The 12929-nt window shown below is 37.6% G+C and overlaps 1 protein-coding gene across 3 annotated transcripts in view; it reads right to left on the minus strand.

Annotated features, from left to right (window-relative positions):
* Positions 1-12929, minus strand: part of SNX14 (sorting nexin 14) — a 201213-nt gene that overhangs the window by 115933 nt on the left and 72351 nt on the right. For all 3 annotated transcript variants that reach the window (XM_006892135.1, XM_006892134.1, XM_006892136.1), the window contains one exon: positions 7903-7987. In XM_006892135.1, coding sequence (XP_006892197.1) covers positions 7903-7987 — 85 coding nt within the window. The remainder of the gene's footprint in view (positions 1-7902; positions 7988-12929) is intronic.

Consider the following 12929-nt stretch of genomic DNA (forward strand, 5'->3'; position numbering starts at 1 on the left):
ACTCGGGATGGGTTTGTCAGAGGCAATGAGATTGGCACAGGATAGAGCACGGTTTAGGGCTGTTGTACATAGGGTCGCTATGAGTCGCAAACGACTCAACGGCACATAACAACAACAACAACCACAAAATAAATTAATTGTAAATGGAATCTTAAAAATATGGTTCAAAGGGACTAAAAAAGTCATCATGTAAAACACATAAGTAATTAATACTTAAGAGTGATTAAACATTCACAATTCTTTTAAATGAATGTAGAAATTAAATCACTAGATGAGTATCCACACATCTGTTAGACTTGAGAGATGACACCAAGATTAAGGTACTCAGTAGCTAAACAAAAGGTACATGGTTCAAACCCACCAGGTACTCCACAGGAGAAAGCCTAGTGATCTGCCCCAGTAAAGGTGGCAACTGATGAAAACCAAGGGCAATTCAGCTCCCTCACACAGAGCTGCTCTGAGTCAGAATCAACACCACAGCCCAAGAGACACAACAAGAAGATGAGGAACTAAACAGAAAAAAATTATAAAAGCCATATGTTGTTAAGTTGCGATCAAGTAATTGACAGCGCAAATGGACCTTATCTGAACACATATCTGAAGCTTGCCCTATTCTGTCCCATCCTCACCATCTCTGATACTCTGTGGTACTGTGAATCCATTTTGTTGAAAGCCTTCCTCTCTTTTACTTTCTCACCATGATGTCTCTCTCAAAAAATGTGTTCCTCATAAAAAGTGTTCAAAGTAAATGAGACAAAGTTTCACTAGTCTTGACATAAAGGAGCACTTCCTTGGATGTACTTCTTTCAAGACAAATTTGCTGGCTCATTTGGTAGTCCAAGAGATATTCAATACTCTTCTTGAACATCACAATTCAAAGGCATCCATCCTTCTTTGGTCTTCCTTACTGACTGGATAATTTTCAGATGCATTATTGTTATGTGTCATCAAGTTGAGTACAATTCATAGTGACCCTATGAACAAAAGATACTATCTTGTGCCATCCTTATGAGATCTGACATTCTTGAGCCCATGGCCAGTCACTACCAATTCACCTCATTGAGAGTTATCTTCTTTTTTGCTGATCTACCTGTCCACGCATGATATTCCTTTCCAAGGAAGAACTCCTCCTAACAACATGCCCACAATATGTGAGAAAAAGCTTCTCTATCCTTAACTCTAAGGAGCACTCTGGCTGCACTTTCTCCAAAACCATACATTGAATCAGGCCCTTCCTGGTCTTTAAACTGATATCCTCTTTCTTCAGGACTTTGGAAAGGCACCTGACAGCAGACTTTCCCAACGCAATGTGTCTCCTCGTGTTCTGACTGCTTGTACCAAAGGTGCTGGTTATGTATCCAAGTACAATGAAATCGTTAACAACCTTTTCTCCATCTATCATAGTGTTCATTACTAGTCCAGTGATAAGCAATTTTGTCTTCTCGATGGTAAGATGCAATACACATTGAAAGATGTAGTCCTTGATCTTCTGCAGTAGGCACTTCAAGTACTCCTCACTTTCAGAAAGCAAAGTTGTGACATCTGCACTAATGCAGGTTGTTGATGAGTCTTCCTCCAATCTTGTTGTGACATTCTTCTTCATGAAGTCTAGCTTCTCAAATAATTTGCTCAGCATACAAACTGAATAGGTATGGAAAAAGAATACAGCCCTGACACACGTCTTTCTTGATATTAATCATGCAGTGTTCCCGTGAAGTGTTCATACTACAGCTACAGGCCAAGTCAGCTGGCCAAGCAGTGGTCCCCTTAAATTTCCTGGCACAGATCAGTAAGCTCATCAAAAGCTGCACCTGTTACTTGAAATAGGTATTCTATCAATTTCTGGGACTTCTTTTCCCCCCAATTTCTTCAATACAGCTTAAACTTCTCTCATTACCACCAGCCCTTGTTCAGACGGCACTTCCTGAAGTATTTAAGTGTCGACAAATAATTTCTGGTACAGGTCAGCCTCTCCATCTTCTTCAGATTCTTCCAAGATAATTGAAGATTTTTCCCATACCATTTCACATTATTCAAACTTGAGTCTTGAATGTTTTTCAGTTCAGCTCAAGAAATGCTAAGTTACTCCCTTTTTATTGTCCAACTCCAGTTCTTTGCACTTCGCATTATACTATCTTCCTTTGTCTTCTCAAGTTGCCTTATTGAATTTTCTGTTCATCTTTTTAATTTTAGCATCCCATCCCTTTGTTTCGGCTTTTCTATTCTGTAGTGTCATTTTCAAAATCTCTTCTGACATCCAGTTAGGTCTTTTGTTTCACCTCTGTGTTTATTCCAATTTTCTGCACTCTTAATGGATGCTCTCTGTGCTGTCATCCAACAATTCATTTGATCTTTTATCATTAGTGTTCAATGCCTCAACCTGTTCTTGAGATGATTTTCAAATTCTAGGTGGGACAAACTCCAGGTAAGTACTCTTGGTACTTGTGGACATGCTGCCATCAAGTAAACCACAGCATATACAGACCCTCTGAACAACATATCTGAACCCTGCCCTATTCTGCACCTTTCCCAGTATATGAGATCTCTCGAGAAGCTGGTTCTTTCAGAAAACATGCTCAAAGTAAGTGTGATGAAGCTTGACAATCCTTAATATCTGTATCTCATCACTGTATTTCTACATTTGCTTCTCCATAGGATTTGTGTTCAATTGTCTGTCTGTTACTTATAGTCAGAAAATTATTTGCATGTTGTTAATCTTAATTCAAACCTCAAGTGGCTATAATCAAAGATGCTTCAGGCAGAATATTAAATGATCCAGGAAGTATTAAAAGAAGATGGAAAGAATATACTGAGTCACTGTATCAAAAGCAACTGGCAGACACTGAAGAATTTAATGAAACAACACATGAGCAAGAGCCTATGGTGCTGAAGGAAGAAGTTCAAGCTGCTTTGAAGGAAATAGCAAAAAATAAGGCCCCCGGAATAGATGGTATACCAATTGACATATTTCAGCTAACAGATGCTGCCCTGGATGTGCTCATCAAGTTATGCCAAGAAATCTGGAGAACAACCACTTGGCCAACTGACTGCAAGACATCTATATCTGTTCTCATTCCAAAGAAGGGTGACCCAACAAAGTGTGGAAACTAGAGAACAATGTCATTGATGTCACATGCAAGCAAGATTCTACTGAAGAGTTTTCAAAAACGACTGGAACACATCAGCAGAGAACTGCCGGAAGTCCAGGCTGGGTTTAGAAGGGATCACGGTACTAAGGATATTGTAGCTAATGTTAGATGGATCTTAGCTGAAAGCAGGGAATACCAGAGGAATGTCTATCTGTGTTTCATTGATTATGCAAAGGCGTTTGTGTGGATCATAACGAACTGTGGCTGACTCTGAGAAGAATGGGAATCCCAGAACAATTGATTGTGCTAGTGTGAAACCTAAACTTGGACCAAGAGGCAGTCACTCATCAGAACAGCAAGGAAACACTGCATGGTTCAAAACCGGGAAGGGTGTATGTCAGGGATGTGTCCTGTCTCCATACCTTTTCAACCTGTATGCAGAGCAGATTATCCAGGAGGCTGGCCTCTGTGAGGAGAAATGTGGCGTCAGGATTGGTGAAGATCTATCAACAATCTGAATTATGCAGATGACACAACCCTGCTCGCTAAAACCAAGGAGGACCTGAAGCGCTTGCTGCAGATGGTCAAGGACTGTAGCCTTCAATATGGATTGAGGCTCAATGTCAAGAAGACAAAGATTCTCACCACTGGGCCAATTGGCAGCATCATGATGGATGATAAAGAAACTGAGATTGTTCATAGCTTTAGTTTTCTTGGCTCCACAGTCGACACTCTTGGCACCAGTAGCCAGGAAATTAAAAGACATATTGTGATGGAAAAGCTTGCTGTTAGGGACCTTTCCAAAGTTCTGAACAGCAATGGAGACTAGGGTGCGTCTGATACAGGCCATGGTCTTTGCTATCACTTGTTATGCATGAGAGTTGGACAATGACTAAGGAAGATAGAAGGAGAACTGATGCCTTTGAGCTGTGGTGCTGGAGAAGAATATTGAGGATACCATGGACTGCTAGGAAAACAAACAGATTCATCCTGGAGAGGAGAGGATTAAACCGGGCAGCTCCTTGGAGGCAAGAATTTTGAGGCTTTGTCTAACATACTTTGGACATGTTGTAAGGAGGGACCCGTCCTTGGAGAGGGACATCAAGCTTAGGAGGGTGGAGGGACAGCGCAGGAAAGGATGGCCCTCTAAGAGGTGGACTGATTCAATGACTGGGGTAATCGGAATGGGTGTGTTGGAGACAGTGCAACTGGCACAAGACAGAGCAGAGTTTAGGGCTGTTGTATATAGGGTTGCTATGAGTCGCAAGCAACTCGACGGCACATAACAACAACTATTTTAATAACTTTGATATTACATGTTGGTTTCTTATCATCTGCACTTATAAGTATAGTGCTTGTCTGTCAGATGCTATACTAAAGTGGAGTTCCAAGATTAAGATAAATAAAAAGGATTGATTAATCACTTCGGAAATAACAGGCCTTTGAAAAACCTATGAATAATAGAGGACAGTTAACCAGTTAGATATAGTGGAAAGGAAGTAGAGCCTTCAGATTATAAGACACTAAAAAATGAGAAGGAGCTGCTGCAGACATATATTAATAACTGGAATATGGAGCATATGAAGTGTGTATCTAAGAAACCTTGTAACTGTCAAAGAATAAATGGAATGAGTAAGAATTAATATATTGGACATAAGCAAGCTGAAAAGGACTAGCATTAGACACTATGAATTAAACCATTATATAATTTACTATTCCAGGAATGAAAAACTAATGAAGAATGGTATTGCATTCATAATCCAAAAGGTCATTTCATGATCTATCTGAAAGCAATGCTGTGAGTGACATATTAATATGCATACAAGGAAGATCTGTTAATACAACCATTATTCAAATATACACACAGACAGCTAAAGCCAAGGAGGAGGAAACTGAGGATTTCTATTGTCTAGAGACTAAAGTCTATCTGATCCAGGCCACAGACTTAGCAATTACTCGTTATGCATCAGAGAGCTGGACAATGAGCAAAGATGACAGATTTGTGGTGCTGGAGGGAAGTCTTGAACATACTATGGACTGAAAACTAACAGGTCTATTCTAGAGAGGGTAAAACCAAGCTATTCCTTGGAGGCAAGGATTTTAAGGCTCTATCTCATGTATCTGGGCATGTTGCTAGGAGTGTCCAGTCCTTCAAGAAGGACATCAGGCTTGGAGAAGTGGAGGGATAGCAGAAGAAAGGAAGACTATGGATGATATCAACTGACACACTAACTGGGGTAATGAGGGTAGATGTGTCAGAAAGAGTAAGATTGGTTCAATATAGAGCAACGTTCAGAGTTATTGAGCATAACTTTGCTACGGGCCATAATCATCTCAATGGTACATAACAATCACAAACTTTTGCAGTCTGATTTTGATGAAATAAGAAACATTAATAATAACTGGTGGGGGGGAACAACTGGTGACTGGAATGTAAAAGCTGAAAACAACAAAGAAGGAATGATCCATTCTTCTGCCCTCCATCTCTGCAATTTTTGCTGAGCATCCAATAGTGCCATGGTGGGGCAAAACAGTTTAAGGTTTACCACCTCTGAGATCCACAGAAGGAACCATGAGGAAGGCTGAGGGAAGAATTTCTTGTCCAGTGGAAAACAAGTGAGGGTTTCTAATTATGTTAACCATGTACTTTGGGTATGATTTGCTTCACCTTTCTTGATAGTAAGACACCAACTGCTTAAGAAATAAAGATGCTTCCGTTCCTCCATAAAACAGGTAAAATCAAGAGCTCTTTAAGAAATCCAACCTCTGAAGAATGGCTCAAACTCTGTTGAACACATAGCATTCTGCTTATGTTTGTAAAATAAACTAGATGATTTCTTCTGTGAAATATGGAGTGTGTTAATAGACCATATGCTTAATTTTATTTTTGTAATATTCCAATATTAGTAGTTCTTTATGAAAATGTATATGGTTTGGTTGTTTTCTAGTCTTAAACTGTGAGATTTACTTTATTTATTTATTCCTAGGTCCGAACTTCATTGACAGTTTATGCTACAAGAAAGAAATACAAATTTGGCTTTGGTTTAATGTAATTATACGGATAGTTGCGTTTTTGTTTTTCCCTTCCATTTAAAGGAGAGTTTACATTGTTGTAAATTGGAGATCCCCACCCCCATGTGTGATGATTATTAATCATGAGGAGAAACAATAATGTATATGGTTTTATTTGGTTTTGGGTTTTTTTGAGGTTGAAAGAAAAAGAAGATTTATAAGAACAGATAAATGCCAAAGAATGAGATGGACCTCTCCAGAGGAAAGAGTGGAAAAGCTATGTTTTCAAGTTTGGCTTAAGACAAGGTTCAGATATGCTGCTCACAGAATTACTATAAGTAGGAGTCAACTCAATAGCACATAGCAATAATAACATGGATGAAGAGAAAAACCTTTATAATCATACGGTTTGGTTTTTTTTTTAATTTCTTAAATTGAATACAATTATAATGCTAAAAAATTTCGGGGGTAAAAAGTCACAGATCAAAAAACAGAACTAAAAAAAAAAAGTTAAAAGCACAAAAAGGAGGATGTAAAAGAAAAATGTGAAGCTCTTTTTTAGAAGTATACCCAACTCACAATAATACTACTCTGGGCCTTAGATTTTCTTATTTCTTATACTTCTAATTATTTTCATACTTGAGGCATGCTGTCAAGAGGAGTCAGTTCTTGGAAAAAGATGTCATCCTGTGCAAAGTGGAGGGTCAGGAAAGAAAGATTCTTCAATGAAATGGATAGGAACAGAAGTGCAATAATGGGCTTGATCATCATGAGGATGGTGCAAAGCAGGACAAGATTTCAATCTGTGGTTCACTGGGTTCATTTTATGTCACCTAATAAACTATCTGCCTATTTAAGTCTTGAATTTTATTAATAATAACATTATTCACTAATTTAACCTAGCACTTTATAATGACTTTTGCTTTCTCGCATGAATTATAGAAATTAATAACGCCTTTCTCACAAAGACTAAACAATAAATTACAGTCAAATACAGGGGTGATCTAGAGAGTGATTCATAGAGTGGGGAGCTGCATTCTCAAACCAATGACAGGTGGTGCAAAACCACCAACATTCCCATGGTAAAAAGATGGATCATTTCCTCCTGTGTGATTTTGAACCTCTGAAGACCTGATGGAGGGTTAGTTCGAGCTGTTCTAAATCAATGGTAATGAGTTTTTTAGTATATCTGTCTATAACATTACTCTTATATAGACAAAATAATTTGGGATCTTTATTAAGTTATAAAAAATATTTAAAAGATTAATTATTCCCAGTTTGAATTAAAAGTAGTCACTAGAAAAAATAAAACTCTTACTAAAAAATATTTCCTACATAGTGAGACAAAAAAAGATCAAAATACTTGAAAAATATAAAAACTGAGTTAAGACTTCACAGCAGGGTCAAGGAATACTTTAAGTAGGCATATAACATGAGAATTTTGATACTGTGAAACTGGCATGGTAGCAATACAGAAGAGACTAGAATACGATAAACCTACTGAAATCATTACAGAAACAGAGGAAGAGATGTAAGAGATACTTCACATGTATCTAGAATAATCAAAAAAGATAAATGAGTCGTTCTACTACAGTTAGTCAATCTTTATTACTTTCATGGATTCTTGAGTTTTCCCAATGACCAGCATGGTTGCAATAAAACAATTAATATACAATTGAAAATAGTTCTATATTATAGCATTGATTCTATAATACTATGCACTCTATAGTTATAGATTTTAGGCTAAATATTTCTTGTCTATAAAAACAGTAATTAAATTTGTAGTAGAAAACTGTATTACCTTTTTGTCTGGCTTTAACTATTAATTCTATATGCTTCATTGCTGCTTTTAACAGTTTCTTGGTTATAACAGATGGAATATCCACCTAGAAAAATTCAACATTAAATAAATTTTTAAAACAATTATTACCAAGATACTTTGGCAGGAATATTGTATATAAGGTATTGGAACACATGATCTTAAAAATCAGAGGTATTCTCAAGAATAAAAAATACAATTTAAAAATACTTATTATTATAAAAATGCATAAACTTAGGAATCACACTAATTTTAACATTAGTTTCTCCAACACAGTAATAAAAGTTTCTCTTAACCCACTTACCATTAACTATTGCATTTTCCCCACAAAAAGATTCTTTTTTCCTGATGTATTTCTTTATATATTCTTTGTTTTTAATGTCTACAAAAAAAATCTCCAATAACTTATATTCTCCTAGAGTCTTTGAGTTCTGCATAAGTTCATGCATAAATTATATAGAGAATAAGACAGTTATTCAAACAGAACAAGAAAATATTGCATGGTTTAAAATTAGGATAAGTGTACATCTGGGCTATTTTCTCACTCTTCTTGTTCAAATGCATGCTGAGCAATTAATCCACAAAGTTAAACTATATAAAGAACAGGTCTTCAAGACTGGAAGAAGATACACTGACAACCTGAGGTTTCCTGTGTGTCAATTTCATAGTATGTACCATGTGTACTTGAGAAGAAAGTGAGTTGAGTTTTAGTTGAGTGCAGTACCCTAAATATATCTACAAGGTCAGCTGGTTGATTGTACAGTTTAGATCCTCTACATCTTTGTTGAGTTCCTTTTGGGTTGACCTATCCTTTGGTGATAGTGATGTGTTGAAATCTCCTACCACGATTGTGGTGCTGCTGTCTATTTCTTTCTTAAATTCTGTTTATCATTGTTTAGTGTATTTTGCAGGTCTATCATTTTGTGCATAAATGGTGACCAAGCTTATATCTTCTTGATCTACTGTGCCTTTAATCAGTATGTAATGCCCATCTTTATCTTTTATGGTGATTTTCATTCTGAAGTCTATTTTATGATATTAATATTGCCACTCCTGCTTTTCTGAGGTTGCCATTTGCTTGGTATATTTTTTCCCAGACTTTGATTTTGAGTCTGTCTTTCTCTTCTTTTTTGAGATGTATCTCTTGTAGGCAACATATTGATGAGCTTTAATTTTTTTTTTTAATCCATTCTGCTACTCTTTTTCTCAACTGGTACATTTACTCCATTCACAGTAAGTGTGATTATTGTCAGGCCAGGTTTTACCATTGCCATTTTGCTGTGTTTCTTTGTTGCTGCTTATTACTATGGTCCGTCCACTTTCCTTTGGTGTCTGTGTGTGAAGGACTACACTTAAAATTTATTGTAGCTTTGGTTCTTGTTTTCACAAATTCCTTAAGTTCCTTATTTTCTGCATAGGATCTAACTTCTCCTTCTTATTTGGAGAGCTTTGCAGGGTTTAGGATCTCTATCTGGCAATTGTTTTTCTTAAATTTTATTGTCTTTTATTGTCTTCTAGCTTGCATGGTTTCTGCTGAAAAAATCAGAAATGATTTGTTTCTCCTGGTAGGCAACTGTTTTTCTAGTGCTGCTTTTAAAATTCTATCCTTACATTTTAATTTGGAGACTGACTATGATAATGTCTTGCTGTTTTTCTTTTTTGTGTCTAGTCTATTTGGTATTTGCTGTGCTTCTTGAATGTAGATTTACCCATTCTTCAAATTCAAAATACCTGGTAAGTTTTCTCCTAGTATTTCTTCCACAATTTTCTGAGTGATTTCTCTGTTACTCTCATGTTCTGGAATTTCAATCATACATCTGTTGTTCCTTTTGTCATGTCACATGATTCTAATGTTTTCTTCATTTTCTTTACATTTCATCTCTGATTTTTCTTCTAGTATGTTTCCAGTGAGGCTCTTGTCTACCAGCTCACCGATCCTCTGTTCCATCTCTTCAGATCTACTTCTTTGTCCTACCAGCATGTTAGACAATTCTGTCATTTCAGTCTTAATACTCTGGATTGCATTTTCATGCTTTTCAGTGATCTTCAATACTGTGTTGGCTGTACAATCTCTGTCTTGTGATAATTTTTTTAAGTCCTTGTACCTCTTTATCCATACCATCAATTCTTTCTTCCATCTTTTGTATTTTTTTTTCCACAGCTATTCAAGTTGCTCCTCATGAATGTATTTCTCCTAGATTGTTGCCTCTGGGGTATATGCTTTCTTAATGGCTTCCACTGTTTCTTCCATCATTTACATTTTCTTATGTACTTGTTCAAATAACTCAGCATCAACATATTTCTGGTTCTATCTGTTCATTGGGTCTGCTTTTTCAGGAGTAGGGTTATTTTGGTTTTTTCCATGATAACTAAGGTAGGCTGCTACTTTCTTGACATTATGCGAGTCTTTTCTTAGTAGATGTTAGGTTGTTGTAAATATATAGTGACCCAGACTATGGCAATATTTTGTGAAGGACCTGTTTATTTTTGCTTCCTTCTTGGACTGCAGTAGTGTTTTCCTGTAAGTACCTGAACAGCAAACTAAGAAGACTGTTTTTCCCTTCCAGAAATAGCATCTGGCAGAAGCACCTGCTGGACAGGAGGGTTCTGGGAATGGAAGACAATATGGAGTCGCAGATTGCCGAGAATGAAGATGGTTTCACCCAGGTCACCTGCAAGGTTGGCCATCATGTGAAAAAATGGCCCACCAGAGAGTGCAAAGATGCAGCCTGCATGGACACAGAGGAGGGCCGGCCCTTAAAGAGACCTGTCTTCCCACCTCTCTCTAGAGGGATGATTCCTGGGTAGGAAAGAAGAAATAAGAAAAATTCCAGTCCCAGCTAACAGACACATGCCACTTAAAGAGAAATGGATGAAGATTTTTACCCCTTTTGTAGAACATTTGGGATATGCTTTAACTTAAAATCAAGGAATGTAGAAATCAGGACTTGTAATGAAAGCAAGGATATTAGTGCTCTGATAAAAGCAGCTGACTTTGTGAAAGCATTTGTTCTGGGATTTCAGGTGGAGAATGAACTTGCGTTCATGAGGCTGGGCAACCTCTTCCTTGAGACTTTTGAAAATACAGATGAGAAGCCTCTAAAGGGAGAACATCTCTCAAGAGCAATAGGATGAATTGCTGACAAAGGAGGAAAAAGTAAATTCACCGCTGAGAACGTGACATGAGCAATGGATCATTCTGGCTGATGTAAAAGTTCATATTCTTGGGTCACTTCAAAAAATCAAGATGGAAAGAACTGCCATATGCAATCTTATTCGGGGAAATCTTCCATCAAACGTTTATGGGAGTATCTGTGCTGCAGTCAGCAGAGAAGCAGATAGTTCTGACTTCATATTAAGTTCTTACCCTTGCACTTTAGAAACATATCCTATACTCTCTACTGATGGTCACAAGAATTTAATGTGACAAATTCTTCTGTCACTTTGTAATACCTCAGTCTCTTTGTCCTTTGTAATACCTCAGTCTCTTCGTCCATTCATATCCAGAGCATAAACAGAAAGGAAAAATTTTATAGTGTTCATAGTCATCAACTTTCAGTTTAATGTAAATATCAGAAGTCAGCCATTATACTTAATGTTATGTGTGTTTTCTTTCTATATCGCAGAAATGGCATCTCTGCCTGGCTCAATCTGTCCTGTCCCCATCCACTGAAGCTTAAGGAGTCCTAGGGGTGTAACTAGACAGCAGTCATTCCCTCAAAATACCTGTGATATTGGTGCTCCTGGTACTTGACAGTGGGGGCAAGAGCACGTCGGTGAAACTGCAGCCCCTCAAGCTGGCAGGTAGTGGTTATATTCCCAGCCAGGGTGTGAATGTACCTGGGTTGGACCACAGACTTTAGCAGACACTGAGGAAGAGGTGGCTAGAAGACACTCCCAGGCTGGCCATACAGGCACTGGTGTCTTGCAGCAGAGCAAAGGTAAGGTCCCCGAAGGGCCACATCTAGCAAGAAGAGCTGCGTCTCTCTATAGGGTTTTTGTGATCAAAACCTTAATGGAAGTAAATGTCCTGGTCTTACTCCTGTTAAGCCTCTCAATTTTTTCTTTTTTTTTTTTTGTTAGTTAACCAAATGCTTCACTAAGACTTCTATATATTAATTAACAATTTGTACCAACAAGGCCACTTTTATGTTAACTCCACAGAAAAAAATAGCCCCTTGACAGATTTAACACATCTGCATTTTCTGAGACATAACCCAACAGAAGAATCAAGAAGGAAGTGACTTTATGAAATGCTGCTGGAAAGCACCACCTCACACCCTATCCAAACATAAACTCAAGGTGGATCACAGATCTAGGGGTAAAACCTCAAACTTAAAGCTCATAAAAGATGAAGTGGGACCAAGCATAGGAAAGCCTAGGCTATAGTATAAACAGGTTAACAAACAAGCCAAAGATACACAACCAGGAGAGGATAAAACTGATGAATGAGATCTTCTAAAGAGTAACAGAGGAATGTCTACCTGTGTTTCATTGACTATGCAAAGGTATTTTATTATGTAGATTACAACATATTGTGGGTAACCTTGAGAAGAGTGGGAATCACAGAACAAAGATTGTGCTCATGTGTAACCCAAATTTGGACCAGGAGGCAATTATCAGACCAGAGCAAGGAAACACTGCATCATTCAAAATTAGGAAAGGAGTGCATCAGGGATGTGTTCTTTATACCTTTTCCATTTGTATGCAGAACAGATCGTTCAAGAGGCTGAACTTTATGAGGAGGAATGTAGCATCAGAATTGGAGCAAGACTGACCAACAACCTACATTATGCAGATGATATAACCTTACTTGCCCCAACTGAGGACTTGATGCATTTGCTGCAGGAGGTGAAGGACTGTAGTCTTCAATATGTACTGAAACTTAGCATCAAGAAGACAAAGAATCTCACCAGTGGGCCAACTAAAAGCACCATGATGGATGAAGTGATTGAGGCTGTTTAATAATTTCAACTTACAAGGCCCACAGTTAACACCCTTGGCATCAG

Source organism: Elephantulus edwardii, unplaced genomic scaffold, assembly GCF_000299155.1.
Source record: "Elephantulus edwardii isolate Elephantulus edwardi_28Jun2011 unplaced genomic scaffold, EleEdw1.0 scaffold00111, whole genome shotgun sequence".
Lineage (NCBI taxonomy): Eukaryota > Metazoa > Chordata > Mammalia > Macroscelidea > Macroscelididae > Elephantulus > Elephantulus edwardii.